This window comes from Crocodylus siamensis, chromosome 7 (assembly GCF_052110815.1).
Source record: "Crocodylus siamensis isolate JL-2025a chromosome 7, ASM5211081v1, whole genome shotgun sequence".
In the NCBI taxonomy this organism is placed as follows: Eukaryota; Metazoa; Chordata; order Crocodylia; family Crocodylidae; genus Crocodylus; species Crocodylus siamensis.
Window position 1 is genome coordinate 88,931,901 of NC_143401.1, and position 27,240 is coordinate 88,959,140.

At 43.5% G+C, this 27,240-nt stretch overlaps 1 protein-coding gene across 10 annotated transcripts in view; it reads left to right on the forward strand.

Annotated features, from left to right (window-relative positions):
- ABLIM1 (actin binding LIM protein 1) overlaps positions 1 to 27,240 on the forward strand; it is a 303,618-nt gene that overhangs the window by 251,097 nt on the left and 25,281 nt on the right. For 3 of the 10 annotated variants that reach the window (XR_016443660.1, XR_016443659.1, XR_016443661.1), the window contains 6 exons: positions 3,274 to 3,309; positions 4,839 to 4,968; positions 19,325 to 19,429; positions 21,399 to 21,446; positions 23,820 to 23,966; positions 27,092 to 27,186. Coding sequence is in view for 6 of the 10 variants with exons in the window: in XM_090058516.1 (XP_089914642.1) it covers positions 3,274 to 3,309; positions 4,839 to 4,968; positions 19,325 to 19,429; positions 21,399 to 21,446; positions 23,820 to 23,966; positions 27,095 to 27,186 (558 nt within the window). In the remaining 4 variants the exon portion in view is untranslated. The remainder of the gene's footprint in view (positions 1 to 3,273; positions 3,310 to 4,838; positions 4,969 to 19,324; positions 19,430 to 21,398; positions 21,447 to 23,819; positions 23,967 to 27,091; positions 27,187 to 27,240) is intronic. The other 7 variants (XR_016443662.1, XM_090058518.1, XM_090058516.1 and 4 more) reach the window with 6 other exon arrangements.

Below are 27,240 nucleotides of genomic sequence, written 5' to 3' on the forward strand. Positions count from 1 at the left end.
GGAGGTGCTTTAATTACAGCGACTCCAAGAGCTGTTCTAATTAAAGCACCCAGAGCATCTCCTGTATTAGCATCCCCATGCTGAAAAATGGTGGCAGGGGTGCTTTAACTAAAACGCATCAAACAAGCTTTAGTTAAAATGCCGCCACCGTGATTTTTCTGCATGGGGATCCTGATACACATGACACTGGATTCTGCTGGAGCACGGTAATTACAACACTCCAGTGGACTCAGGTAATTGCAGCGCATTGGAGCAGCCTCACTGCTTGTATATAGGTGCCCATAGGGTGTATTTAATAGACAGAAAGTCTGAACCCTCGGAAGACTGTTTTATAGAAACGCTTCCAAAGCAATATCAAAATACCTCTGCAGTGAAAAGTCCCCAGCTTGCAAGGTGAATTAAGAAGAGAAAGATGGATAGGACAGCATTAGACTTTCTTCCTTTTAAGCATTTCACAAATGGCTATAATAGCTTCTCCCTGTAATCTGCTCAGTTTGTTCCTTGATAAATCCCTAAATTGCTGGTTTAGAAGTGTGCAATGAAAAACGTTTTTAAGTGGCACCATCTAGCGGAGCCCAACAACCTAGCACTTCAGTGAATACGACTAGCACGGTTAGGTTAGCCTAAGGATACGATGGAGTGAGGCAGTTTTTAACAAAGCAGGAGTCGAGTGAGGAGTAAGTTGTGTAATGTGAAGTGATGATAAAACAGCATGTTGCCCAGAGGCTGTCAGTTAACTTTCTAGAAGAAAGATTTGTTAAGCGATACCTTTTATTTGTCCAGCTTTACATTTGGGAGAAATGTTAGGCAAGCTGGGCTGACTTTTGAAAGGTTGGCAGTTGTTCCAGATGTTGAATGTATTTGAAATCTGCCCATTGTTAGATTCTGCCCCATCGTCGTATTCTGATCCCCGATGGAGTTGGATGTTGTAGCTTTTGGAGCATAAATACTGTGGAAGGTTTCATTTCCTCCGAATTCCTTGTATTTCAACTGTTTACTCTGCTGCTGCCATTGCAATTGCAGTTTCTTTAACCTGGCTTTTGCTCTGAACGGGGGGAGATCATTCCTGCAGTTCTGAAGAAAAGAAAGCTCTTTTGGGAGTCCTGCCACAGGGTCAAGCCCAGAAATCCTGAAACAATAATTATGCTGCCAGTAAAATGGCACATGCCAGTGTGACATAAGGTAACATGCCCTGATCCAGCAAAGCACTCAAGGACTGTAAAGTTAAACCTTTGGTTTCAAGGATTTGAGGATGAGCTCTTAAGCCTACTAAAATGAATGAGAGTTTGATCACTGAGTTGAATGGGAAGGGAATTTAATTCCCATTGTGTGTGTATGTGTGGGGGGTTTTTAAGCAGGATTTTAGTTTTGAAATCACTGCTTTCTGTGTTCGCTGGTTTGCTCCTGCTGGACTTTGTTTTTTTCCTTCTAAATATACCTCCTAAACATCCCTAAAAATGTTGCTGAGGAATTGGAAGTCTTCTATGTTGATTTTTTTAAAGAGCCCTTTCAATGTCCCAACCAAATATGATGAGCTAAATTTTCCTTGACAGACTCAGGGTTTCAGATATGGCAGTTCACCAGTGAATGAAGAAATGGGTGCGGTTCCCTCTCTTCAAAGCCATAGAAAACATGGTGGGACCATTTACCCAGCACTGGCACATGTAGAATAGATGTAAGGGAAGTCGCTTCTTATGTTATCTTCCCAGCCTCCAGTCATTTAATTATATTTTCCAGTAGAAACTGACTCCAACTTTCCAGATCGGATCAGCGGATAATGTTTATTTGCAAGTCAAGGACCAAATTCAGTCTTCAAAAAACCAAAAAACAGAAACAAAAACAAGCATAGGACTTTGTTTTATGTGGATAGTTGAAGAATTTTAGCTTACAGTTAAACAGTTGTTTTAGAGGCTAATCTGCAAAATGTTTTGTGATTATATGCAAGTATATATATGCAAGTAGTAAAACTTGTATAGGTCATGCTCTAAAATATGTGCTGACATGGTGATTTGGTGTTTCAGGATTTTTGTAAACTTAGAAGGTCTCCTCTGTGGTTAAAAGTGGTCTAACAAAGCCATGTGATAAATTGCACATGGTGAAATCTCTTGCACTCAAGCCAAAAAATTGGTCCTGTCTTCACATACTTTGCATTCGCAGCAAGGCCAGCTCCTCTGGAGGTGATAGTCTTGCACTACAGAGTGTGTAGGACATGGAGGACAGCGCAGCCTGCTGTACAGATGATGTGCATGTTTGGCATATGCACAAGGAATTGATAGATCCATTTGCCATCAGAAATTCTGTGTACATTTTCTACTGCTGTCACCATATTAGCAGTAGTTAGGCCAGAACAGCTATTTTATTTCTGATGCACTGTTTTAAAAGTAGAATTGTTTTGCAATAACTATAGTATTCCTTAGGAGCACCAGCCATCACCGGTTTTAGTATGGCAATCAAATGAATAATTCTAGTGTTCACTACATACGAGAAATATTTAAAATTCTGGTATTTGGAGGAGGAGAATTTCTTGTACTCAAAAACTTGTGGCTGGAAATCAGGTAGGACTCCTATTCCCAGCTGGGTTCCCAACTCTATAGATGACTTTGGGCAATACTTTAGAAAAACTTTCCCTATCAGTTTAATGAAAATGATACCATTGCCTCCACCTTGCTGGGTGATGTTAGCAGCTCTTCCAAAGCAAGGTGCTGAGAAATATGATGCATGCATGCATGAATCACTATAAAATAAGTATGATTAAATATTAACTGTTTCTTCATTTTACACACACACACACACACACACACACACACACACACACACACACACACACACACGTAAGGCTTTGGAGGTAGGAGGGCAATTGCCAGTGTGCAGCTGTTTAGGAGATTGTCCTGCATTTCTGTTTCCCACTCAGAGCCCTGAGTTAAAATGCATTTAATTGCCATTGTGAAGCTTTCCACATAAGCACAGTTATTAAATTAATAGCCCTTTTTTCTCGTCGCCTTTGCAGCTACATTTCGATTACTGCCCTAGTTAGATGTTTCAAAGATGCTGTTTCAGGATATTTAAGTGAATTAATCATACTTGCTTTTGGGTAACGTGAACCTAAACTGCTTCACTACTTCAGAAACCAAGCTCTGGGCAGTGAGGAGAAACCACAGCTTTAGAGCTAGATACCACATCACTGCCAGATCTCTGGGGCTGTTTGGATTAGCATTTGCTGGCAAGGCAGGAGACATGTTGTTTCTGTAACCTTCTCTCCTTTGCCTCCTACAGTCTCCAAGGACGCTGTCTCCTACACCGTCTGCAGAAGTAAGTTTGATTGAACCCTCCCGGGGCAGTGTGTCACCGCTGCTGGAACAGTTGATACCAGGAAGTGGAGTTACTGATGGTCCTAGGCAGCTTGATGCCTATTTCCATTTTCTGTTTACATAGCATGAGTATTAAAAGGCCAAGAAAATCAGAAGAATAGAGGGTATTTCATGCTGACTGGCAGGTTATATGGAGAGTGATGGTACCACGGGATGTGATGTCTGCAAACTCATCTTTATTGTGATATGTAGATCAAGGCTGGAGCCCCAGGAACTGTGCTTATTTACAGCAGCCAAAGGTCTGGCCCTGAGCCTGCAGTGGTTACTGTTGGGATCTGTGTGAGTTTTGCTTATGCTTGAAGGAAACATTTCTACAGTATTCCCCTAGGCTAGGGCAATACTCTTAAACATCATAGCGATGTGACATACTTGGAAAGGCATTTGTCAGTTTTAATGGTTATTGCTGTACATAGGTATGGTGACCAGCTAGTCCAGTTTTTTTAAAGTGAAAGGTGTCCTGCCTTCCCCATGGTATGAAGTACGCAGTAAATTTATGAACACGCTTTTGGTCTTGGAGCTTCCCAGTTGCCCTGCTCCTGTAGGAAAGGTTTGCCCCGCTCTGCTTCGCTTTTGCCAGGAACCAAGACACCAGGATTTCAAATTTTCAAAAGTAATTAGTGATTTAGGGTGCCTTGGTTTTGGGGTGCCAGTCTGAGACACAACAAAGCTGTCTGAATTTTAGAGGTGGGGGCCTTAGTACTTTCTGGGCACACGTACACATCAGACTGCAGTATAGTGAACAGTTACCCAGGCTAGCTTTAAACTGGGTAGTGGCGGTGTCGGTAAAGGTATAGGTATCTCTCTACACTGGGACTATCCAGCTTCCCCACAGTGGGGGGGGCCGCACTTGGTGCTGGTGTGCAGTGCTCGAGTTGCACCCTCTATCAACCGTATGCTGCAGAGAGGGCACCCAGGATTCACCCTCCCGAAAGGCATGGCCACCATGTGGACTACATGTGGACCAGGATTCGCCCTCCCGAAAGGCATGGCCACTGTGTGGGTAGCACTGGTGATGCATGAGTACCCCTTTCCCCTCTGCCCTGCTGTGGGATAGGCGGCTGCAGCCACAGTGTACCACTGTCTCCAGTGTAGGCATGCCCTCTGAAAAACAAGTCCTCTTAAGGAGTCCTGGGAAATTCAGGTACACAAATTATTAGTGACTTGAAAGATTAGGATTAAGTTTTAAGTATGATTAAGTGTTGCTCAACAGAATTCAGTCTGCAGGATGCACAGAATTTGGAGGCCCCAGATTTTAACACTTAGACATAATGGATTGGATTATATGAGCAGCAGTCGTTCATATGTGAAAACTAATGGACAAGCAATTAACACTGTATGATAATAGGCTAGAACCTGGAAAGATATTCTGTTGCTCTCTTCAGGTCTTTGAAAGCCATATGCAGTTGGAAAAATGTGTGGAGTTCATTTAATTTTTTGTAATTAATTCATCTAATGCTTCTTACTTTCCAGGGTTATCAGGATGTTCGGGATCGAATGATTCACAGGTCAACTAGCCAAGGCTCTATCAGTTCTCCTGTATACAGTCGTCACAGCTACACACCCACAATGTCACGCTCCCCTCAGCATTTTCACAGACCTGGTAAGGGAAATTGCTTTATATCTAGAAGCATTTTGTTTTCTTATTATATCACTTCCCTGTGGAAATAAGAAGCTGTTTCTCTACCTATAGCATTGAAAAGTAGCTGCAAATTTTAAAACCTCCATTCCTGGTGATTGTTCTGTCATCAACATATGTAATATCAACTAGTATATTTTATGGATGTGTCATATATTACTGACTTTTTTTTCTTTTAATATGTAGATGTGGACATATGTGTATGTATTTGAATATAATCTGCTATTTGCTTCAGTGAATCCTGCTATTCAGGGTGGTTCTTTTTTGTTTGAGGGAAAATAACACATATTGGAAACAAGAATAATTGCTGACATTGTTAAAAGTCACTAATTATCCTGACTGTAGGTAGGCTTGTTAAAGGGGCCTGGCTTTCAGAATGAAACATCCACTGTTAAAAAAATAAGACTCCTTTAAGGCGTCGCAGGTGGAGCACACAAAATCACTAGTCATTTTTGAAATCTTAAGCAAGTATCCACCAAGGAGATTCTCCTAATTAAAAACCTAGGAAGTTATGAATTGTTAAAGGTGGCGTTTTCAGAAGTGTTTTAGAAATAATACAGTTGTATGTACAAAATAGGCAAATGCATGTACTGCTGGAGGTTTCCAATGAAATAGATGTATAAAATTGTTCTAGTACATACACATGCATAATGTATTTTTAAATGTGGTTCTAAAAGGTATGTACATAATGTACTGATATAGATATGCTAAATTTTCACAATAGATTGATGTATCAAATCTTGACCATCAGCTTTTAAACAGTGGAGTCATGCAATGATGCCCTGCTCAGCACTACTGAGCAATAACAATGGTTGGCACACCAGATCATATTCAGTAGTAACTGCATTTTTTAAATCGGGGTCACTGAAGAAGGATCAGTGCAGAATGAAAGTTTGCTAGTCGTAGTGGGCTGAAAATGTCTGATTATATCAAGCAGCCAATGCTTCATTTCGAGGGCCCAATTTAATGCACAGAACTTTGAATCAAATCTTGTAAGGTACATCATGCTGATAACGTGATGATGTTGTTTGATGATGCTGATTGTAGCTAGAATCAAAGGAGGCTGATGAAGTCTGAAAAAGTTGCAAACTTCTGTGTTCCTATTGGAACAGGCTCCGTACAGTTTTCACATCTTGATGTGTTTTACCACAGACTTGGAAGAATCCAAGGTTTATTCCAAACTTTACTGTGATTGTGGGTTTCCCTGTTTCAGTTCCAAAATACCTTTTGTTTCATGTACCTTCCTGTGGAGTAATCTCACTCCATTTTTACATTTCTTAACTTTCTTTTGATGTCCAAGTGGGCCCAAGCTGCAAAGTTTGGATCTAGATTTGAAAGCTACCAAAGTTTGTGGCCCTTGGGATCCTCTGGAAATTTCTATTTAAATATTCCCCCCTCTGGGGTATTTCTATTTAAATATTCCCCCCCTGGGGAATTTCTCTATTTAAATATTGCGCTCATCTCTATTTAAATATTGCACCTTTAGCAAAGTTCCCAAGAAATGTGTATTGCCCCCCTGTAGCTGTTTCATACATAATACAGTTTTCCTTTAGCATCCTTCATTTTTATCTTTCCCATATGTTTTGGGATGGTTATTAATAATGGTCTGTGGTTTTCACCTGGTGTTATTCTGCATTGGTCAGCTATAGCAGTACATGCACTTTTCTGCAGATGACCCTTGTCATCATTATATTGTTTGCAGGAGTCCAAATGCCTTCTGTTTGACTGAGTGGCTTCACATAACTTCTTTCTTTGCTTGGCTCTAGAGTAGCCCTTGCATAAGATTTGAGCCACTCTGCAGTAGCCCCTGCTCATAGACACTGTCAGCATAGTGTTTCTCTAACTTTCAAAAGACTTCCATGTTCTGAAAAAGTTTTCAGCCTTTCCCCTCTCCCCTCCACTGGTGCCCCAGTTGATGTTGGCATCAACTTTGGAATTTCTTAAAAGGACAGAAAACCTCTTGCGTGCCTCTTGACTGACACTGTTTGATCAGATGCTTTCTCGAAACTGCTTTCTAAACACATTTGAATGCAGAGTTTGCAATGTTCGCATGATGGTGGCAGATTATTTTCCAATAAGCGAGTTCAGATCGGTAGCTCCTTCAGCCTAAGAATGTTAAATGGGAAGAGCAATACAACTCTGAGCCTGGTTCAGATTCTTCCTATAACTTTGCCTAACATTTCTGATCCCTTTTGGTACTTTAACCTTTTTTTCTTCCTGCTTTTCAGAATCCTAATTGATCAGTGCTTTTTGTTTTTTCCTTTGAAGCCTCTTTCCCTGCCTCTCTCTTATTGTTTTTCTTTCTCATTTTGTCCTGCCCCACGATCCTTTGCTACTGCAGAACTGCTGTCTACTGGTGTGCAACGGTTGTCATACCTGCGCACTAGCAGTCTCAGCTCCACCCACAATGACTCCCGCCCTTACTCCCCCTTCCGACACCACTTCATTCCCCATATCAAAGGTAAGGAGCCAGGTCTTTCCAGTTAGCGCCCTAAGAGTGGAGATTTATTAGCATTCTGCCTAAGCTAATAGATATATCTCCATAAGGTAGTGATTGGCTGTCTAGCTCTCAGCATGCCTTAAAATGTGCCATTACACTTACAACTACATTAGATCTGACAGAATGTTTTCTCTCTGAGGAAATATGTCATTTCTAAGGGCCCTAGTGGAAGAATCGTAAGATATATTGCATATTCTAAATACATAGGAAAGCATTATCATCTGTCATTAAGAAAACAGATGCACTGAATTTTGCTCATTTCCAATGCAATGCATAATGCATATAGCAGCTAGCGTATCAAATTGAACTCTCGTTAATTCTGGATGCTTAAAATGTGAATCCCTGAGTTAAAAAGCTCCTCCAAGTATTGCCTGGATGAAGTGAAGGCAGTTGAAAATATGAAGAAAGCAGCTTTTACATCATGCAAAGATTAGTGGCAACAAGGAAACTCATTATTGTTAATTATGCTGGCAGTAATTAACATCAGATGAAGTGTTACCAGCACCTAAGGGCATATCCTCAGCTAGTATGAACTGCTGTGGCTCTATTGACTCCACCAATCTCACTAGAGCCATGCCAGCTTAGACCAGATGCGGATACTTGTGTTCATGCTCTCTGTCCCTTCAATGAGCTCATTTCAGCCAATAGTCTCTTATTTTGCTTTTTTCTGCATGTGAAAATGTTGTGGGGTTTTTTTGCCTCTGTTGGAGCAAATACCAGGTGGGGTTCTTGTTCCCTCAATACCCAAATACAAGAGAGTGTTGATGGGGTGAGACATTCACATGTTGCAGTCCATTACCTGTAAGAGCTCAGAGAAGAGAGAGTAGCATGATCTGACATACTGTATAATCTACTACCTCTACTAATTGCATATAGCAGTGTTGTTAACCAATAAAAGAGCTGCAAAGAGGTTGTTGCCACGACATTTTAAGTAATGCTAATAGATCTCAACCTTATATTTCCTCAAACACTCTGACTTTAGTCTTTGAATTTTGCTAGATCTTTTCATTAATATGCACTTCTCACTGTTTTTATTGTGGGACTAAGAGATCTCATTTCATACGTAAGAGATGGGGACCCTTAAAAATCGATGCACCGCTCATTTCAGCATGAGTTGATCCATATACTTTGCAATTGCAACATTTACTTCGCTGTCAATCTAAATTAATGCTCACACTCCTTCCAATGGCACTTTCATCCCTTTTCCATGACTACTGAGCAAATAGCTTTTTAAGACAGCACCACGAATCCTTGCTGGCTGTTTTTAGCGTTCTGAAAAATGAACGTTGTTGAGGGTGAGGATGAAACTGTGGCTCAGATCAGCAAGTGGGATTTCATGCCCAGTAGGAAAAAACAAAAAAATTAGTAAAATTCTCCTGGCTAGATTCTTAGGTGGTGCCAGTCACTATTGCTTCTCAATGGGCACACCAGCTGGAAATCTAGCACTTGGTTTCTGTGGAACGGCTGGGAGTGGGGATTGTAATGGATGCAAAAGAAACACGTGCCTGTAGTTTCAGTTGTACAATTCGTTTCAGCTCTCTTGGGAGGATAAGGGTGCCCAATCTCTACAGGAAGCTCTAGGGAAGGAGGGAACCAGAATCATAATGAAATATGTGCTGTGTAAATGTTACTCAGCTCAGGTGACATTGTTGAATGTGTTTATCTGTAATTTAAGAGAAAATGGAAATTCACTGCTGATCATTTACACCTGACACACAGGTTGGGGTGGTGGTAAGGAAGGAGGAGGGCAGATCACTGGTATAAAAAGACCTGGACTATTTAGTAAGGCAAACATGGGCCTCTATCTAGGAAAGTAATGACTACAAAAAAATCCTAGTAGATCATTAGTTGATCATGAGCTCCCAGTTTGATACTCAGCTGAAGGGGCTAATGTGATCCTAGGAAACATAACAAAGAAATATTGAGTGAGAAGGAAAATGTTGTACTACCTTTGCATTAGCGTTGGTGTGACTGCTGCTGGAAAACTACATCTGTTCCGAGTGTCTACCATTCAAGAAGGATGTTAAGATTGGAGAAGATTGAGGAGAGAGCCATGAGAATGAGTAAAGCATGGGAAAAGACATAAGGAGCCTGGTCTATTTAGCTTATCAAAGAGCAAGTGAAGGGCTGATCTGATAACATGGTATAAGAGCCTACATAACAAGCAGTAATTTGAGGGCTCTCCAGTCCAGCAGAAGGAGGCATAACAAGATACAGGGGCTAGAAGATGAACAAATTCTAACTGGAAATAAGGCAGGGATTTTTCACTAGTAAGGGTAATTAGCACTTGGAGCAATTCACCAAGGCTTCGGGTAGATTTTCCATCACTGGAAATTTTTAAGTCTAGAAAAGATATGCTGTAATTGAAATGCAGCTGTTGGGATTGGAAGCAGGATTTAACCCAGGGAAGTCCTGTTGCCTGTCTAATGCAGAAGGTCAAACTGGGTGATTATAGTCATCCTTTCTGGCTTTAAAAATCTGTGAATCTCTGAAGCTTTATAGCAAAGGCCAAGAGTTCTGTTTTGTGATTGGCCCGGTGCTCTTCTGATAGCAGGATAAATCCACTGAAGTGAATCGATTTTATTTGGATGCAAAGGGAAAGGAGCAGTTTACCCACAGGCCAAGGACAGCGTATGCTGGAGGTATAGCGTATGCAGCATGTGATTTGCTTTTTCTTTCCAGTTCATTGATATTCAGGATCTGTTGTATGGGATTAGATTGCATCCTCCCTCCTACTTGATCTTTATACCTGAGCTTTCTGTTATCCAGTGATAGGTGACAGATGTGTCTTCCAATTAGATTCTGTACTGTGCTTTTCTGTATGCCCAAGTACACCTTTTACAAATCTCCAGCAGGGCAAAAGGTATTAGCACAGATAATAATGGCTCTATTAAGGACTTAAGAAATACACGATTCTAGAGAGATTCTTGGTCAGTCCATGCCATTCTACTCGGTTACATTGAAATGATTGGTACCTTCAGCCCAGTTCAATGGGGAAGTGCCAAGGTGTCTGCTTTTCATGTGGTTGGAATCTCATCTCTGCTTACCAGTGTGTAAGGGAACCTAAGTAAATGTTAATGCATGTATGATGGGGAATTGGAAGAAGGGGTAAGTATTTTCTTAAGATTAAACAGTTTTGTTAGCTAAGGCATGAGATGTCTGAGTCATATTGACTTGGGTTCACTTACGTATCTTCTACACCAGGGGTGATCAACCTGGCCGAATTCGGCCCATGGAGTCATGGTATCTGGCCCGCGAGGCTCCTCACAGGTCAGAAATTTGGTAGCAGAGAGCAGTGGCAATTAACACTGCTACCCTTCTCCTATGCCAGATTCCCAAGCTGGCTCTGGGCCAGACCATGATTCCTCTCCACTGCATGGCTGGATCGGAGCCAGGTCAAACTTCCTTCTCCTGTACAGCTGGAGAAGCCACATGATCAAGGCCGGGGTACACTTCTGCATTGCCCTTCCCCCCGTGCGGCGGGATTGGGCATGCCATACCTGCCCATGTGCCGGATGAGGCCCACCAGCTGGATGCAACCTGTGGAGGGATGGGCACTGCCCGTCTGCAGTGTTGAGCACCACTGTCCACCACTTGAAAAGCTTTACCAACAAAGCTATAACTGTGCTGGTAAGCTGTACAATTATTTACTTGTGCCAGCAAAAGCCCATGTCAGCAGTATGAGGCACATCAGGGATCTAGGGGGCCAGGAGGGCTGATTATACTGGGCTGCCATTTCCTCCATGTCTGCCAAGCACCCCCTGCCCCCAGCACGTTGTCCATATGGCAAGGCATTGCCCTCCGCAGAGCATGCCCCTACACGAAAGAGGGGTCATTGCACAGCTTCCTCCCACCTCTGCCCATACCCTGAGGCACTTTATACCAGTGTAGCTTATTTTACTTTGCTGAACTGAGGCATACTGATGGATGCACTTTTAAACTTTTATAATGACTGACATACAATGGAGTTAATTCAGTGAAATGTTTAAGTCTAGACAAGGCTTTAATTTAGACTCCAGCCTAGATTCAAACGAGATCTGTGAGGGGCAAGCAGTGTTATCTACATGTCGGGAAATCTGAGTTTATTCATGTAACATCTGGGTTGAGGGGGTTGGCAGAAGGTGTAAATTACACCAGCTTAGACTTCCTCTAGACTCATGGGGACTCCCTTCTGACTTTGACCTTGTCTCAATTCACTACTGTCTCTACTATGAAAGGCTCCAGAATAAATCCATGGATGAAGCCCTGACCCTATTGAAGTCCATGACAAGACCCTCATTGACAATAGTGAGGCCAGGGATTTTCACCCCACATGCCTGGGATTTTTTTAAAGACATGTAAGAGCATTGCAGAGCCCTCATCACAGTCATGGGTGGTGCATGGCTTGGAGTTAAGAGATGGTATTGTGCGAGAGGTCATGAGCCCACCCTCCAGAGTGTGCCAGTTGCCTTCCCCTCTGCCTCTGTAGTCACTTTAGCCTTAAATTTTCCCGTGGAGACACATAACGTCATCTCTGCTGCTAGTCAGAGCAGTATCCCTTCATCCATGGCACCACATTCAGTGCCAGTAGACTGCAGCAGAGCCTAGATAATACAACAGCCCTACCCTGCAGGAAAAGCTGTGCTTTGGCTCAGTTTCCTGGCTTTTTATTCCCTGTAGGAACTAGAGGCCGCAGGCCCTTACCAACTGGGTCACCACATCCTGAGGAGGGCTGGAAGCTGTCCTTTTGTGTTTATGCTGCAGTTACTGGGAGATGCAAAGACCCAATCATAGACGGAGGCAAGGCTTAGACACAGAGTCTGCTTTTTGCACTGTGTCTGATTCTGTGAACTAAGTGCTTCTGTCTGTAAGTCACGGGACAGTTGCCATAGAGATTATTGTTGCTATTAGTTTTGTTATCCCGTGGCATAGAAGCCCAAATGGGACCAGATCCCTGTTGAACGAGTTTTGCAAACCCGGAGCAGAGGCTTGAATTCCTCAGGGTTGTGGTTGCTGGATTAGAGGTATCCACAGTGACCTGTGATCCAAGCCAGGTCTGGCTGTTCAAGGGAGCTGGCTGCATGCCAGTCCCACACACAGCAAATGTAACACTGGTAAGGCAAAAATCTGGAAAAGGAGAAGGAATGTGTGTGAGGTTTAGGCATATGGGAATTACTATTCAGCAAAAGGTCACTGTGAGCGTGGCCAGTGCTGGACAATGGATAGACCAGAATTATGATATACTGCATCACAGGAGTAACCTTCCTGACCCTCTCTGATGAAAAGCCAGTTTTCTATAACGTGACCTGGTTCAGCCAGAAGAAGTGAGGGGGAGGTGGATAGTAAAGGGACTGGTATGGAAAGGGTGAGAGCTGAGAGATATCTCTGAACTCTGCTTCCCAGGCTGCCATGTCCCCATGATTTTGTCTGTTCATCCCTGCGTCTTAGACTTCATGTCCCTGGAGGGGTGTGCTTCTGTCAGTGCTCCAGACTGCAGTGCTTCCATGCGTATTGGGGGATATGCTGCCACTGCTGCTGCAGCACTTGGGAAGTGTCATAGGTTTGCATTTCGGGCAGTACAAGACAGTTTCCTTTACTGACATAGGACATATGACACGCTGCAAGGAAGTGCCACCCCTGCCTGTAGGCAAGGCTGCGAGCCCACTCTGGGGCATTGGTAGAAATGAAGAAGCAGTTTTTACCCACACTTATGGAGTTTTGTTCATTACCCTCCAGAGGTAAAAGCTGTGGAGATGAAGTGACAGATGCATACCGTTCACTCTGGAAGTTATTGCTCCAAGGACCATTTGGTTCCTGAAGCAGCATTTCCTTGAGCACTGTTCTTCCATACCAGTACCCTTCTCACATTTAATGTTAGGAAAGGGACAAGATAGATGCAATCCCCTGATACCAGTAGAGGTGGAAGCCCAAAGAGCTTGTGGTCCCCTCTCACTGAAGGTTTGAATTCAGGGCATCCACAGAATATGTCCCTGGGTACAGCTGGGTTTATCTTGTTCCTAAAAGCAGGTCCTTCTTAGGCTGGTTTTCTCCAAATGAAATAAATTGCATCTCCTTAGCTAGGCACATAACAGAGCTCCTGGTTTGGGCATCAGAAAAAAAAATCATTCGTTCTGCTGAAAGAACGACCACTTTCTGGTCATTTTTGCTGATACGATGGTGCTTTGTTGTGCATGTTGGCACAAGCGTTCTCCAGTGAGACCCCCCGATCTACTAGCATGGCATGCACCTCAGAGTTGATGAGATCTTCCTCCCCTTTCTGTTAATCCCGTGTGCTCTCTCTTCACCCTCATTTTTTCCCCTGGTATTTTTTTTTTTACGTTTTCTTTTTCCCTTCGTTGCAGCTTTATTCTACATAGGTATGTCATCCCTCACCTATGTGGCTGATCTCCTATGTATCGGGTGGGTGCAGTGGTTTCATTTCTCCTTGCTGTCTGATAACCTGCATGGCTTCTTTAAGGTTTTCTGTCTTCAAATGCTGAAGGAACAGTTTTTTTCCATTGCTTTGTCTAACAAAATTTTTAAGAGTTATAGATTCAGCAATTTCAGACCACTTTTTGGAGCAGCGTATGAAGATTTGTAGCAAATCCCATATCAGTTTGGTTTTATTTGCCCACGGCTTCTTGGGCAGGTCGGGGGGGCTCCCTATATAATGAAGTGTGACTTAGGGCTGATGTAATGACTCAGGAGGGTGAACGGGATGCTGGGGCGTGCACTCTGGACTGCACCAAGTCATCAACTTAGTCTGTAAGCCTGGCTGTGAAAAGTCTCCACAGAGCTTAGTTTTCAGCAATGTCTTGTCTCACTCAAGAGTCCATGTAGACATAGCCTTGGAAAATGTTACAGGGAAAACACAGGAAATAACATAGAATGGGAATATCTTTAAAGCAACAAGTGCAGGGAGACCTAATTCACACCAGATCAACAGTCTGTAATATGTTGCACGTGTTATACGACTGACAGTCCTATTTATTGTAACAGGTCATCCGGTTGTGCCAAACGTGGGATATACCATTTTTTTAGTCAGTGTGACTGTGCTTGATGATTTCCAGTCAGAATAAAAGACGATAGAAGTGTTCCTCCTGTATATTCTGTATACTTGCAGAATGCAACATAGAGCAGTTACATGGAGCACATTCACATCCTTGCAAAGCCATCGTTTCCCTTCCCTCAGAAAAGCCAGCCAGAAGTGTTTCATGCTTCAGGATTTTATAGACGTTAGGGCTGGAAGGGACCTCAGAAGATCGTCGAGTCCAGCCCCTGCCCAAGGGGCAGAAAGTCAGCTGGGGTCAGAGGATAAAGAGCTGCCATCTAGTGATCCGACTGCAGAGCATTAGTTGGGGTCAGGACTCCCATTCTAGCTCTGATACTGGCTTCCAGTGGCCTTTGGTTAGTTTCCTTTCTCTTGTCTCCATTTTCCCAGCTGTAAAAATGGTGGTGAAAATGTTGGTTGCACAAAAATCAGGGATTCCCACCTTTGGTAATTACCAACCTGAACCAGGTAGAAAACGCCTCTCAGCAGCAAGGTCTGAGCTGCATCGTTTATAATGATGTGACATTTTAAAGCTAGTCCATTATTGATTGGTGCAGAGTTCAGGAAATCTGTGGATTATTCGTTCTCATTAACTGATTTATTGCTAAATGCATGAATGCACACCGGATTTAAACATTTCTATCCAAGCTAATTTTATGTCAGACTAACTTTGTCAACATATTTGCAGTATTTTCTTTCCTCAGAACACTGCTCTTGCCAAGTAGTATTTTATAATATGACAGGGAAAAAGTTACATGGTTAAAATCAGTAAAATCAGAATAACATGTGACTGACAAGAACAGGATCACACCATTGAATTCACAAACACAGGCTAGTCAACTGAGACACGACAATGTCACTTTAAATTTTGCCGTCCCAACAAGTGTGTAGCTTTTTCGACTTAGCCACTGGCTGAATAGGACCTCAGCATTGCTAGACCTAAAATAAAAAAAAACACATTGCATGCAATGACAGATGCAACAGCATGTTTGAGGCCAGATGCGAGACATTGAGGACCCAAGACACTGACACATCTATAACTTAGCACCTGCACTCACATTGACGGATCTTGTGTGTGCAAATCATGCCTCAAACCAGGGTTTGTATGCGGATCCCATCATGTGCTGGGGTAGGAGTGGGCCAAGTCTGGCCTGCAACGGACCCCATTTCTGAGCAGCCCCTGTGACGGCAGTTCCTTCCGGATGCTGCTGCGCTGCCTGGGCATCCTGGCCCGTCCACCCCGCACCCACTGCCAGGGGCAAGTCCCACATAGGCAGGGTACATGGCTGGGTAGCTGGGATGGGGCTACAGCCAGGAATAAGATGGGCAGGCAGGGCCTGGGAGACCCTGAGATCTTGGGGCAGTGTCAGCGTGGGGCCAAAGCAGAGCCCCACAGTCCACTGACCACATGCCCCTGTGACAAGCCTGGTTTTTGCAGGCAAGGGCTTACATACAGCAGATTGCATCTGCCCCGGCTCAAGCCCTGGGCCCTCACTGCCCCAAGATCCTGACCCCAGAGCAGCTGCCCACCCCACCACATGCCCTGCCTGCACTGCTTCTGGCTGTTCTCCATGGAGATAGGAGCATGGGGCCATGACGGTGCAGGGCCAGGCCAGGCTGGGGCAGAGCTCTGGTTCTGCAGCCCCATGCTGTCATGATTTGCCAGGGTACTGGGGTGTGCTTGCCCTGTTAAGTGTGCAAGCAGCCAGAGGTTCAGGTAACAGAGGGGGATGATTGGAGGGTCACCTGAGCATCGGGGGACCAGGCTGGAGCTATATAAGCCCAAAGCCTCAACTGACCAGGCAGTCAGCCTTGGGAACCATGCAGCAAGGAGTTTCTAGCAGCAGAGCAGCAGGCTCCTGAAGTTGCAGAGAACAGGGTAAGCCGCTCTGCAATCCTGGGAGCAGGGGAAGCTTACCTGGACAGCAAAAGACTGAGTTTGTACAGGCGGGGGGGCCTTTATTTTCTTACCCAACTCAGAGGGAGTTGGAGTGTTTGCCAGAGCACTGAGATACTTCTATTTAGTGCACCAGTAGTTTATCTTGGAGTCCTGCTAGGGATGAATTCAGGCCTACCCTGAAAATCAGTAGCCCAGGAGGGGCTGAGACTCAGGCCCAACACAGAGTGGGGCACAGCAGGAGTCCCACAAGAACAGTGAAGGGCTAAGACTTGGACCAGCGGGTCCACAAGCTCAGTGAAGGGTCGCAACAGAGGGCCCAGGAGTCCAGGAGGGGCCGCGAGCCGGACCAGAAAGTTCAAGAGTCCAGAGAAAGAGGAGGCAGGCTAGAGGGTCCCCAAGCCCATAGAGGAGGGACTGCATGTGGGACCAGGGTTTCTGCAGGCCTCGGGAGGGGACTGAGCACGAGAACAAAGAGCCCAAGAAGTGCTGCATGTGTGATCTGAGGGTCTCAGAGCCCAGAGGCAGGCTGCACAGGTGACTATGTGTCCGAGAGCCCAGAGGGAGGAGCAGAAAGTATCGAGGATCCTGGAAAAGGGTAACCAGAAGGAACAGTAGTTGACATCATTGACTGGTAACACCTGCAAGGCTTGGGGTATGGGGCAGAATGGAGCAACGCAGTTAGCCCTTAAGGATCCAGGTGCAGAGACACGGGCAGGTAGAGAGGGTCCATTAGGTGAGTGGGGGTCCGAGAGGGACCCGGTGGCGATCTGTACTGATGCAGGCTCACTCTCAGGCCCTGGGCAGCCTCCTTTATTTAACCTTTTAATAAGAACAAGGTGTGGAGGTGAGTGATTAATGGAGGTTTTACCTTAGGACTGAGCTAGGCAGGAGCCACGGGCCTACCAGGGGGCATCACGGCCACCCCATGGCATGGACCTGCCACACCTGGCCCCACACTATCACAGCCCCACACTCTTGGGGTCTCAGTGGGGACTGGCCAGGAGTGGCACGGCAGGGGCTGCTGGGAAATGCTGTCAGGTCACTGGCCGTATCTGCCATTTTGCCTGTGCTGGGGCATGTCATCCGTGCACACAAGTGGATACGTTTTTGGCACTGACATTTGCCTCATGGAAGGTTATATAGGGCTGTTTGGGTTTGTCCTGCTGCCGTATTTTAGGCCTGCAGGCTGCCTTTCTAGGGAGAAAGGAGTAGGTATAATATACGTCTTTATTTCTGTACATCAGAATGTGTCTTGCTAAGACTGTTGCTCTCATTGCTTTGGATTTACGGGACTAAGTTCACATCAAATTGCTGATCTGGAAAATGTGGCCCTCTTTTGGGACTGCCCTGCCCCTGTTTGTCAGGTTTTAAAGTTCAGTTCCTGTTGTTTCTGCTTCTCCCTTTCCCTTGTCATTCAGCTCCTGGGAGTATTTGATACAGTTTTTAAAAAACGGAAGGAACCTGATGCCCTGGCCCCTTTCACCATTGTAATCACTCACATCTGTGCAAAGGGAGTTGGTAGCCATACGCTTTTGGTGGGATACTGCTGGTTGGCTATTTTGCACAGGTGCAAATGATAGCACAAGATGCCACACAGTGCACAATTTTGGCCAAGGTTTTCTTACTCTTGGTTAGCGTCTGTGCAGCCACATGGAAAATCTCACTGGAATCGCATGGAAATCTCACTCAAATTTTGAGGCCTGGGCTGTGCTGAGAAGCACTTTATACCACTCCGCAGTTTCCTTCTGGCTGCTTTGGAGCTGTCCATGCTGAAAGAGCCTCAGGGCTCTCGGTGGTGGATCTGTGAGGAGGGTTAAGAAGGTTACCGATCAGAAGATCTGTAAACTGGATCCAGAGGTCAGGAAAACAGCATTATGACGACAGGCTGAGAGCCTTGGGTCTCTTTAGCCTGGAAAAGCGCAGGCTCAGGGGTGATCTGATGGCCACCTATAAGTTTATCAGGGGTGACCACCAGGATCCGGGGGAATGTTTGCTCACCAGAGCGCCCCAAGGGATGACGAGGTCGAACGGTCACAAACTCCTGCAAGACCGTTTCAGGCTGGACATAAGGAAGAATTTCTTTACTGTCCGAGCCCCCAAGGTCTGGAACAGTCTGCCATCGGAGGTGGTTCAAGCACTTACGTTGAACACCTTTAAGAGCAAATTGTATGCTTATCTTGCTGGGATCCTATGACCCCAGCTGACTTCCTGCCCTTTGGGCGGGGGGCTGGACTCGATGATCTCCCGAGGTCCCTTCCAGCCCTGATGTCTATGAAATAAATCTATAAAATGTTGAGACATTGAAATCCAAGATGGCTAAAGGTTATGTAGGGAAGAAGGTAATTTGTAGCAGATTATTTGTAGGGAACAAATTTGCCTTCAGGTGGGGTGGGTGGCCTAACAGCGCTTTCCGTTCTCTTAACATCTGTGACCCTTTGATGTAGGGAACTATACATCTGCCTCTTCCCGCTTAGAAATGGGTTTGCACATCAACTGCTCTCCCACATGCCTGTGACTAACCGAAAATGCCAGCCTCGATACTAAACCATTGCCAAGTAACCAGCCATTTCTCTCCCCCACCCTGCCCATCTAACCACTGGCCTGCCAGTGCACCACTCCTGCCTGCATGCCACCAGTATGAACGTGTGCTGCTTTGAACTCCGATGCCGGCCCAAATGGGAACCCTTGTCTCTGCAGGAACATTGAAAGGCAGACGTCGCCCCATGCTAGCCACGGCTGATTGTTGTTTGGGTTTTTCTTTTTGGTTGAAATGTCTCTCGCTCCCTGGAGTTTTTGAGTTCGCCGTCTTTGGGTTGAGTTTGGGTTATGCTTTGCTTTGTGACCGCTCTCCCTTTTTCTCATTTTGTTTTCTCCACTCTTCTCATTGGAGGCAATGAGCCGTCCAGCGGTCGGAACTCCCCTGTCCCTTATCGGCCAGACAGCCGCCCTCTAACTCCAACTTACGCTCAGGCCCCTAAACATTTCCATGTTCCAGGTAGGAGCTGGCACTGTGTGTGTCTTGGTGTCCTGTCGCAGTGTAGAATGTAGCCTTTGTAACCTCTGTCTTGTCTCCATTATTTCACGCTGTTTTTATCTGAGGTTTGCACGCAGTCCGATTTCAATTGCCTGCCTCTGAGCTTTGCTGAGAGGAGCATTGTACAGAGGGATGGAGGGTCCCTTTCTTGCCCGGTCAGTCAAGTCTCTCAGCATGAGGATGCCATATGGTTCAGTTCAGTTAGTGGAGAGCATGATGGATGTCGGGGCCTGATTCTTCTCATCAGCTTGTTACCCAAGTAATGCCGCCCAGTTGAGAGGAGTGATTTACACTGGTGGACAGAACCAGAGAATCAAGCCTTGAGCATTTATGATGCACTCTAGTAACAGTTAATTCAAACTTTACTCTTTATTGTCACATCTGACACCTCCTTGGTCAGACGTGACAAAACCAAACCATTTTAATTTAGGTTGTAGGGTTTTTTTAATTGAATGGGGAAATTTCTTTTGCATAATAGCATGTCTTTCCCAGAGCTGCAAAGATGCAAATAAGTCAGTGTGCCCTTTTTGCAAGGGAAATTCTTCGTTGTAAGAAATACAGGCCACTTTACAGTCTCTGAAAAGGTCTTCTGTTACCATTTTCTATGTTGATGACATGGAAGTAGGTATCCGTAGGCATTGTTTTCCAGATTAGGCAGGTGTGAAGATATGGCACGATGATATGGCATGACTTAGCTGTCCTAGCAGTGTTTACAGTCATTTGCTATTCAAGTAGAGGCAATGGGCCAGTAGCAGCAATAAAATGCCTCAATGTCTCTGTGAGCTCTGAATTTGCCTATTCAGCGAGAGATGGAGAGTGTAGTCACATAGGAATTATTCTTACCCTCATTTTCATAGATTTCTAGGGCTTGCTTTCCCTCACATCACAGATAAAGTTGTCCCCATTAGCACGTCAATAGGACACATTATATGCACTGTGTACTTTTAAAATATATTTGTGACACTTGACCAGAAACTAGATAATACAGCAGTGAACTGGTTAGTTTGCAATGCAAATTCCCAGCACCTAAGACAACTCAGGCTTATAACAGGATTCTGATCCTTGGTTTTTCATTAATTTGGGGCTCTTTATTTGGGAAGAACGTAGAAGGTATTCCTTCAGCCCCTTTTCTTGTTTCAGACCTAGAATTTAGTAAAAATTTAGTTTAAATTCTTCAAAATGTACTGTAGAAATCCTGTATAAGAGCTCTGGGATTTGCCACTAAAGTCTAATGCATAAGGGTGTGTGCTATGTGGTATCTCTTGCAAAAAAATACATTTCTATCTGTCCTTTTGGGGCTTGATATTAGGACCATACTAGGTAGCATTTCTTAGAGTATTCCTGTGGCCCAGTGCAGTCTTGTAGTTGACTTTTAAAATATGCATGTCCAATGGATTTTAATAGAAATTGTGAAATAGAAACTATGAAACTATGTACCTTCACTGCATTGTTCCACACTCAATCCATCCCGTAGGTTGGAAGGGAAATTGAGCTCTTACGGCTGAAGCTCAATTTCTTATGAAAGTCATTTGAGGTTGTTTTCCCCCAAATTACTTACGTGTCACTACTGATATATCTTTGACTATTGATATATCTTTGTTGCTTCCATTTCTTCTCTAACCCTTATCCCACTAATCAATTTCTAAATATTCAAATGAGTGGGTCATGAGTTTGGTTCATCAACATGTTGCAGAATAAATGCCAATGAATTTCATGCCCCATGTCTGTGACTTTTCACCTGTTTGTGTATTTTCTGTTCTGTGAGTAGCCCAGCTCTGTGTAATGCTAGAGTTAGCTTTCTGGCTTCTTCTTGTGCTAAGTCCTTAGTTTGATTTATCTAGTGGTTTAATGTCATGATTTTTCTTTTTTTTTTTTTTCATAGCTGAACTGATCCTTGTATATTCACACCTTTTTTTTTTTAATTCTACAGATCAAGGGGTCAACATTTACAGAAAACCACCCATCTACAAACAGCATGGTAAACCTTCTTTCCTCTCTATGTTTCTAAGTAGGAAACGCTACTCAATTAAATCTACACAGCACAGGATAAAAAACACTAATTAAAAATGAGAATTTCTTATTTAAAAACAGCTCAATTGTTCAAGCAGTTAGGTAATTACATCTTTGAAAAAAAAATGTCATTTGCCCAATATAGATGGCTTGGGTGAAGTCTGTAGCAACACTCCCTTTGACCTAAACAGGACAAGGATTTCACTCTGTGCCTTTAACATGATGCATATACCCTAGCTGTGTCTCATGGCTTTGAGTTTACTTTTCCAGACTAAAGAAATTCATCATGGTAAGATTAATTTGTCATTTTTCAATATGGTGAAACAGATCTTGTTCCTTTTGTTTTGGGTAAATAAAGCACGCCCTTAGTTACCACATTAAATGTACAGATGGTGATTAGCAAGCTAGGATTCCAAATGCATATTTGCTTAAGGAGCTAGGAATATTTGTAATTTTTTAAGATTTTGCAAGTGACATATCTCTGGTGGGGGCTGATTTGACTGTCAAAGCCAGTGAAGGACCTTGGATAGCAAAGTCTGTTTATTTTCCCAGTGTCCTGTTACAGAAGTTGGTTCATACCAGTGATATTCTAATTTCCTTCCAGGTTGGCATTGTTTCTGCATATGCCATAACAATGGTACGAGCAGCTAGTTGACTTGCCGCGGCCTTATGCTATGGAGCATGGTCTTTGTTATTACTGAACATATTCCTCTTTCTTCTAAATTCAGCACTGTTGATAGGATTAGCCTTTTTTTATTTTGGTGAAGGGCACCGTCCTGTTTCTTTTGAGGGTTTTTCATTAGCTTGTGGAGACCTTTCACTCAACATAATTTCTTTCTGACATTAAGCAGCAAAAGACCAGTAACCATAGGTGTTAGATGAGTACCCAGTGGAGAGTAACAGAGTTCATAATGAGGAAAAAAAACTGTGAAGGTTCCTATGATGGATTGAGAAGTAAGAGTTTCACAGAAAAACACTGCTGTCGATGTAGGTCATCTTTTGTTAATTTTTCTTTTTGTTTTTTACCCATTTGCTTGTTTTAATTTTTTTAATGTTATTTTTATTTGTTTTTTATGGTTTTATTGTGTCTTCTCACCCTCCCATTAACATGAGAATGTTTAACTACTGACCTCACCAATTCTAATCCGTAAGTACTGATCGAAGTCATGCTTTTGTAATCCCCAAGCAGCTACCCCACATTTTGTGTGTGCTTATACGTAGAACCTCCTCTATTTTAAAAATTTCTAACATTCTCAGTAAACACTAATACTGATGCTACCCGAATAGCCTGAAGGGTTGGGGTGGGCTGTTCCCATTAATTTTAATGGGAAAAGGCTAGCCCAGTCTCTCGTGTTACTTAGATAATCTCAAGCCAAAGTGCTGAACATTAAGAAGGGAAAGCTGAAATGAATCGGTTCTTTAAACATTTCCTTGTTTTCTTGTAGCAGATGTCGTTTGTTGAAAAGAGGTCCAAGAGCGCTGTCTCTAATTTGATAATCTAATACAAAATGAATTGATTCAGGCGAACATTTTGCATATTAAGAGATAATTAGGCTGTCATAATACAAAGTAAATCATATTGAATTTTTCTGGTCCGTTGTCATCAGGTGAAACTCATAGTGTGCATCTCCATATTTTAAAACACTTTAAAGATTTTCACCCAGACTTCATTCTTAAGTTCATGCCGTGCTGCTGAGAGAAGATTCTGGGTTTCCTTTGGAGTACATGATAACTTTTGTTTCCTGGAGACTGCACATGCTGAGTTGGTCTGGATGGAGTTTACTATTTATAATAAACTCAGACCTGCTTTAGTCACTGCTGAGCAGTGAATTAGTACATGCAGCATAGACGGTCCAGTGATAGATGCATTTGTTTATTTGCTGTAAATTCCTTTGACCCTACAATTTTTTTTACAAAGGGATAGGAGATATTTTTAAATGTAGTACATTTCAAATTAGTACAACTCCACTGAACTTTCCTTTTATTCTTGCTCAAAAGGGAAGGGAACCCATGCACTGAACTCTTCATTAATGATCAGCTATCATCATAAGATAGCGTCACATACTGCTTGCTATATGTGCTTGCATTCTCTTTGTCTAAGAATTCGAAGAGTGCTATTCTAATAAAATCCAGGGTTTTGTGTGGGGTCTGCTTATATTTGATTCTAAGACATTAATAAGGGGAAGAGTTTAGTTTGCTGCAATTTGGAACAAGAAAGGCAAAGAACAGCGCATATACTTCAAAACTGATGGTTATACTCTATAAAATGTTGCCAAAGTAAGGAAAGCCATGACATTGATAGAGGTTGTAACATAGCTAAGTTCCCCTGATTGCCATCTAGATGCAGCTGCTTTGGCAGCACAGAGCAAGTCCTCCGAGGATATCATCAAGTCCTCCAAGTTCCCAGCAGCCCATGCGCCAGCACCCAACGAGATACCAAAGATTGAGACGGACCACTGGCCAGGTCCTCCCTCCCTTGCGGCCGTAGGTATGCAAAAAGAGGAAGTATCTAAGTGATGTGGATTTAAGAGGTACAACTAAATGACTCAGACTTGTCTTGAAACTGTAATCTCTTGGGGTCAGGAAATCTGTCTGCCTGTGTTTGTTCACCATCTAGTACAATGAGGCCTGGGTCCAATTTGATCTCTGGGCACTCCTGTACCACAAATGTTTAATCAAGGAAAAAGGTTTGACAAAAGAGCATTGACACTCTTAACACAGATGTTAATCTAGAGAGGAAATACATACATTTCCTGTACAAATGCTTACGGACAGAGTGACTTCTTGAAAATATCACAGAAGCCTGACTTCTTTCAGTTATTACTTATTTCATCTTCAAATTGTATGTTAGCAGCAGAGATATAGCAGTGGATGTCATTTCTTGGACCACAGAGCCTTTTCCGGTGGCATGGAGCACCGTGGTCCAGTTCAGGCCACATCAAGGCGTGTTTTCTGTCCACCCCATTACCACAGAATATATATACATATTTGTTTTCTTCCACAGTGTTATGTCTTGGGTTTCTCATATATCGTGTTTTCTTTGAACCACATACACAATCCTATTTTGTTTTAGTATTGTATCTGTTGTCTTATCTGTGCCTGTGCTGAGTCCCATCGGAAGAGAAGTGCACGCCTAACTTAAATGTTCCAGGGATGAACAGACACTTGAATGCAATTATGTCATGAAATCATCTCCCCAGCACCGTGGGTCCTCAGCCGTTGCTTCTGTTTTCTGTTGAAGAACTTAACACTTGTCATATGCTAGTACATTCAGTGTAACAATCTGGAGACCTCTGCCAGGGTTTAGAAGCTCGTTGGTGGACAATGAGGCGAGCTATCTGAAGCAGAGAACATCAGCTGTCTGGCAGTGTCCCCTGAATTCTAGCTGAAACTTCACAACCCTGAAAATCAAATTGGTAACACTTGGGTATATTCAATTTTCTTGATAATAACAGTGGTAATAACACCCCAATAAATTCTCACAGTGGGAAGATCCATGATCCCCCAGTCAACAGCCTCCTGGCAGTGGACTGCACCGTGATGCTGCTGTATTTTGTATGGTGGCTCTCAAGTGGCTTCATTTTTCTTAACAATGTAGTCATGGCATTGAACACTGTAGTGGCCAAAATGCCCCTGAAGCTATTTTATATTCAGGAATAAGTATGACCTTTACTTATTAATGTGCATGGTTAAAAATCAAATGCATTAGGCCAAAGCATTTAGTTTGGTCACCTGATTTCATTGAGGACCCTGCTACATGTTCAAATTAAAGCCAGATAGAAACCAGCTATAGCGTTATTGCACCGTTTCCAAGCACTAACTTTATAGCTGGTTGACTCTCTTTATAGCAGGATAGTCATTTTTACCATGCAGTAATTACTTTTCATATGTGGCTGGTCTAAATGTATTGTACCAGTTAATTGTGTGATAATGACTTTACATTTGGGGCTGATTTTACTTTGCATGTGTGACTGTTCTAAATTTAGTGGTTAATCTGGTTGTGTGATTAACCAGATATTTGTGTAACATATGTAGCAGGGCCCTGAATCTGATATTTTGTTCACAGAGCTAAGCTAAACATTACAATAAAAAAATACACCTGTTCCAACTATTGTGCAAAAAGCAAAGGGCTGTATATGTAGCACTTAGAGAATTTAATCTCTATAACCTCTTAACTATTTCCACACTAGCAGCAGTGTTACAATTTCTTGCATCGCATTATATTCCATGTAAATATCCAAACGCCAGGGCTGGCAACCTGCGGCCCAGCCTGCAGAGGGACAGAGAGATTCAGTTCAGCCTACGGAAGTGCAGGGCACCACCTTAGAAGGTGCTAACCACCTACCCGGCTGGGGTATGGCTCACCCACCCTCCTCCTCCTCCCTGCACCGTGCAGTGCTCTGTCCCTGAATTCTCTCCCCACAGCCCTTGTGCATTACTCCAGCCCTGCCTGTTCTGTGCTGAGGGCTGCTCTTTTGTTCTCATGCTCCCTCACCCTTGCTGCTTAATTCGTCATTGCCCATTGCTGGGGATGGGAATTGGTGGCACTTGGTGGCATTGCAAGTGTTGCCTGAGCCGGGGCTGATTGAAAAAATGACTAAGTGCATGAGGAGATGGCCTTTGAAGAGAGAATACACCTGGCACCAATATTGTTGCATCCAGTGTGTTCACTAAAATAGTCTCACCCTCACTAAGCCGATTCCATGTACAGGAAGTACATTTACACACAGGAAAATGCACAAAAGTAAAGATGAATTCAGGTGAGACTTTAAAATGCATTGAATCGATGGAGGATTATTCTCGCTCAGAAGTAAAGTGATCTTCATTCACTTTAGCATAATCAGAGGTGTTAATTTGACTGATCTTATTTCACTTTGAAACTGATGGGAACCAAACTGAAATAAGGCTACTTTATTTCTGAAGTGTATCCACATAGGATTTTAATGCAATGTAATTCCTCCTTAAAATAGTTGTTCAGAGTAATTGCCTTAGGTGGCCAATGTAGACAAGTCCCAAGTATAAATGACAATGAGGATATTTGTTCTTGACTATTTATGCATGTAACAGTACTCTTCGGTGACCCTTCTCCAGACAGTTGGCTCTTGGCTTCTTAGTAGGCCCTGATACATCACTGCTGTTCAACTTTGGTTCACTTGTACATGTTCCAATGACTCTGAAGCTTTGGGCTGTTCCAGACACCAGTCCTGAAGTTGTGTAACTAGGGAATCTCCAGCCATGTTGCTAGTTAACTGGATTTTGGAACGGCCTAAAGGGAGCATGTGCATGGGAGATTGTGCACACTGTTGTGTCTGGCCAAAGTGGTTTTTTTTTTTTAACATCTGGTACAGTTGCCTAACAGTTTGGAAACCCATGTTCCATTTAACAATTTGCTGATTTTAGCGTGAAGCCAAAAGAATGAGAGGAGTGGGTGGGACTGGCTGTTTTCACTTCTTAGTGTGGATCTTGAAAATGTCTGGAGGCCACAGGCAAACTTGACTTACATTGTTCAGCAAAGCAGCAAGCTAACTAGTACTTTGTAGTAATACTAAGACCTCTTGAAGGTGTAGTGGACCTGATGTGAGAAGCTCTCTCTGTACTGTGGTTTTATGGAAGCAGGCGCTGACATGAGACGCAGATCAAGCGGCAGAGAGGAAGAGGATGAGGAGCTACAGAGACGTCGACAGCTACAGGAGGAGCAGCTCATGAAGGTTGTTAATGACCCCATCTTAAATACTTTGTCAGAGTCTTCAATAGCCTCTGGA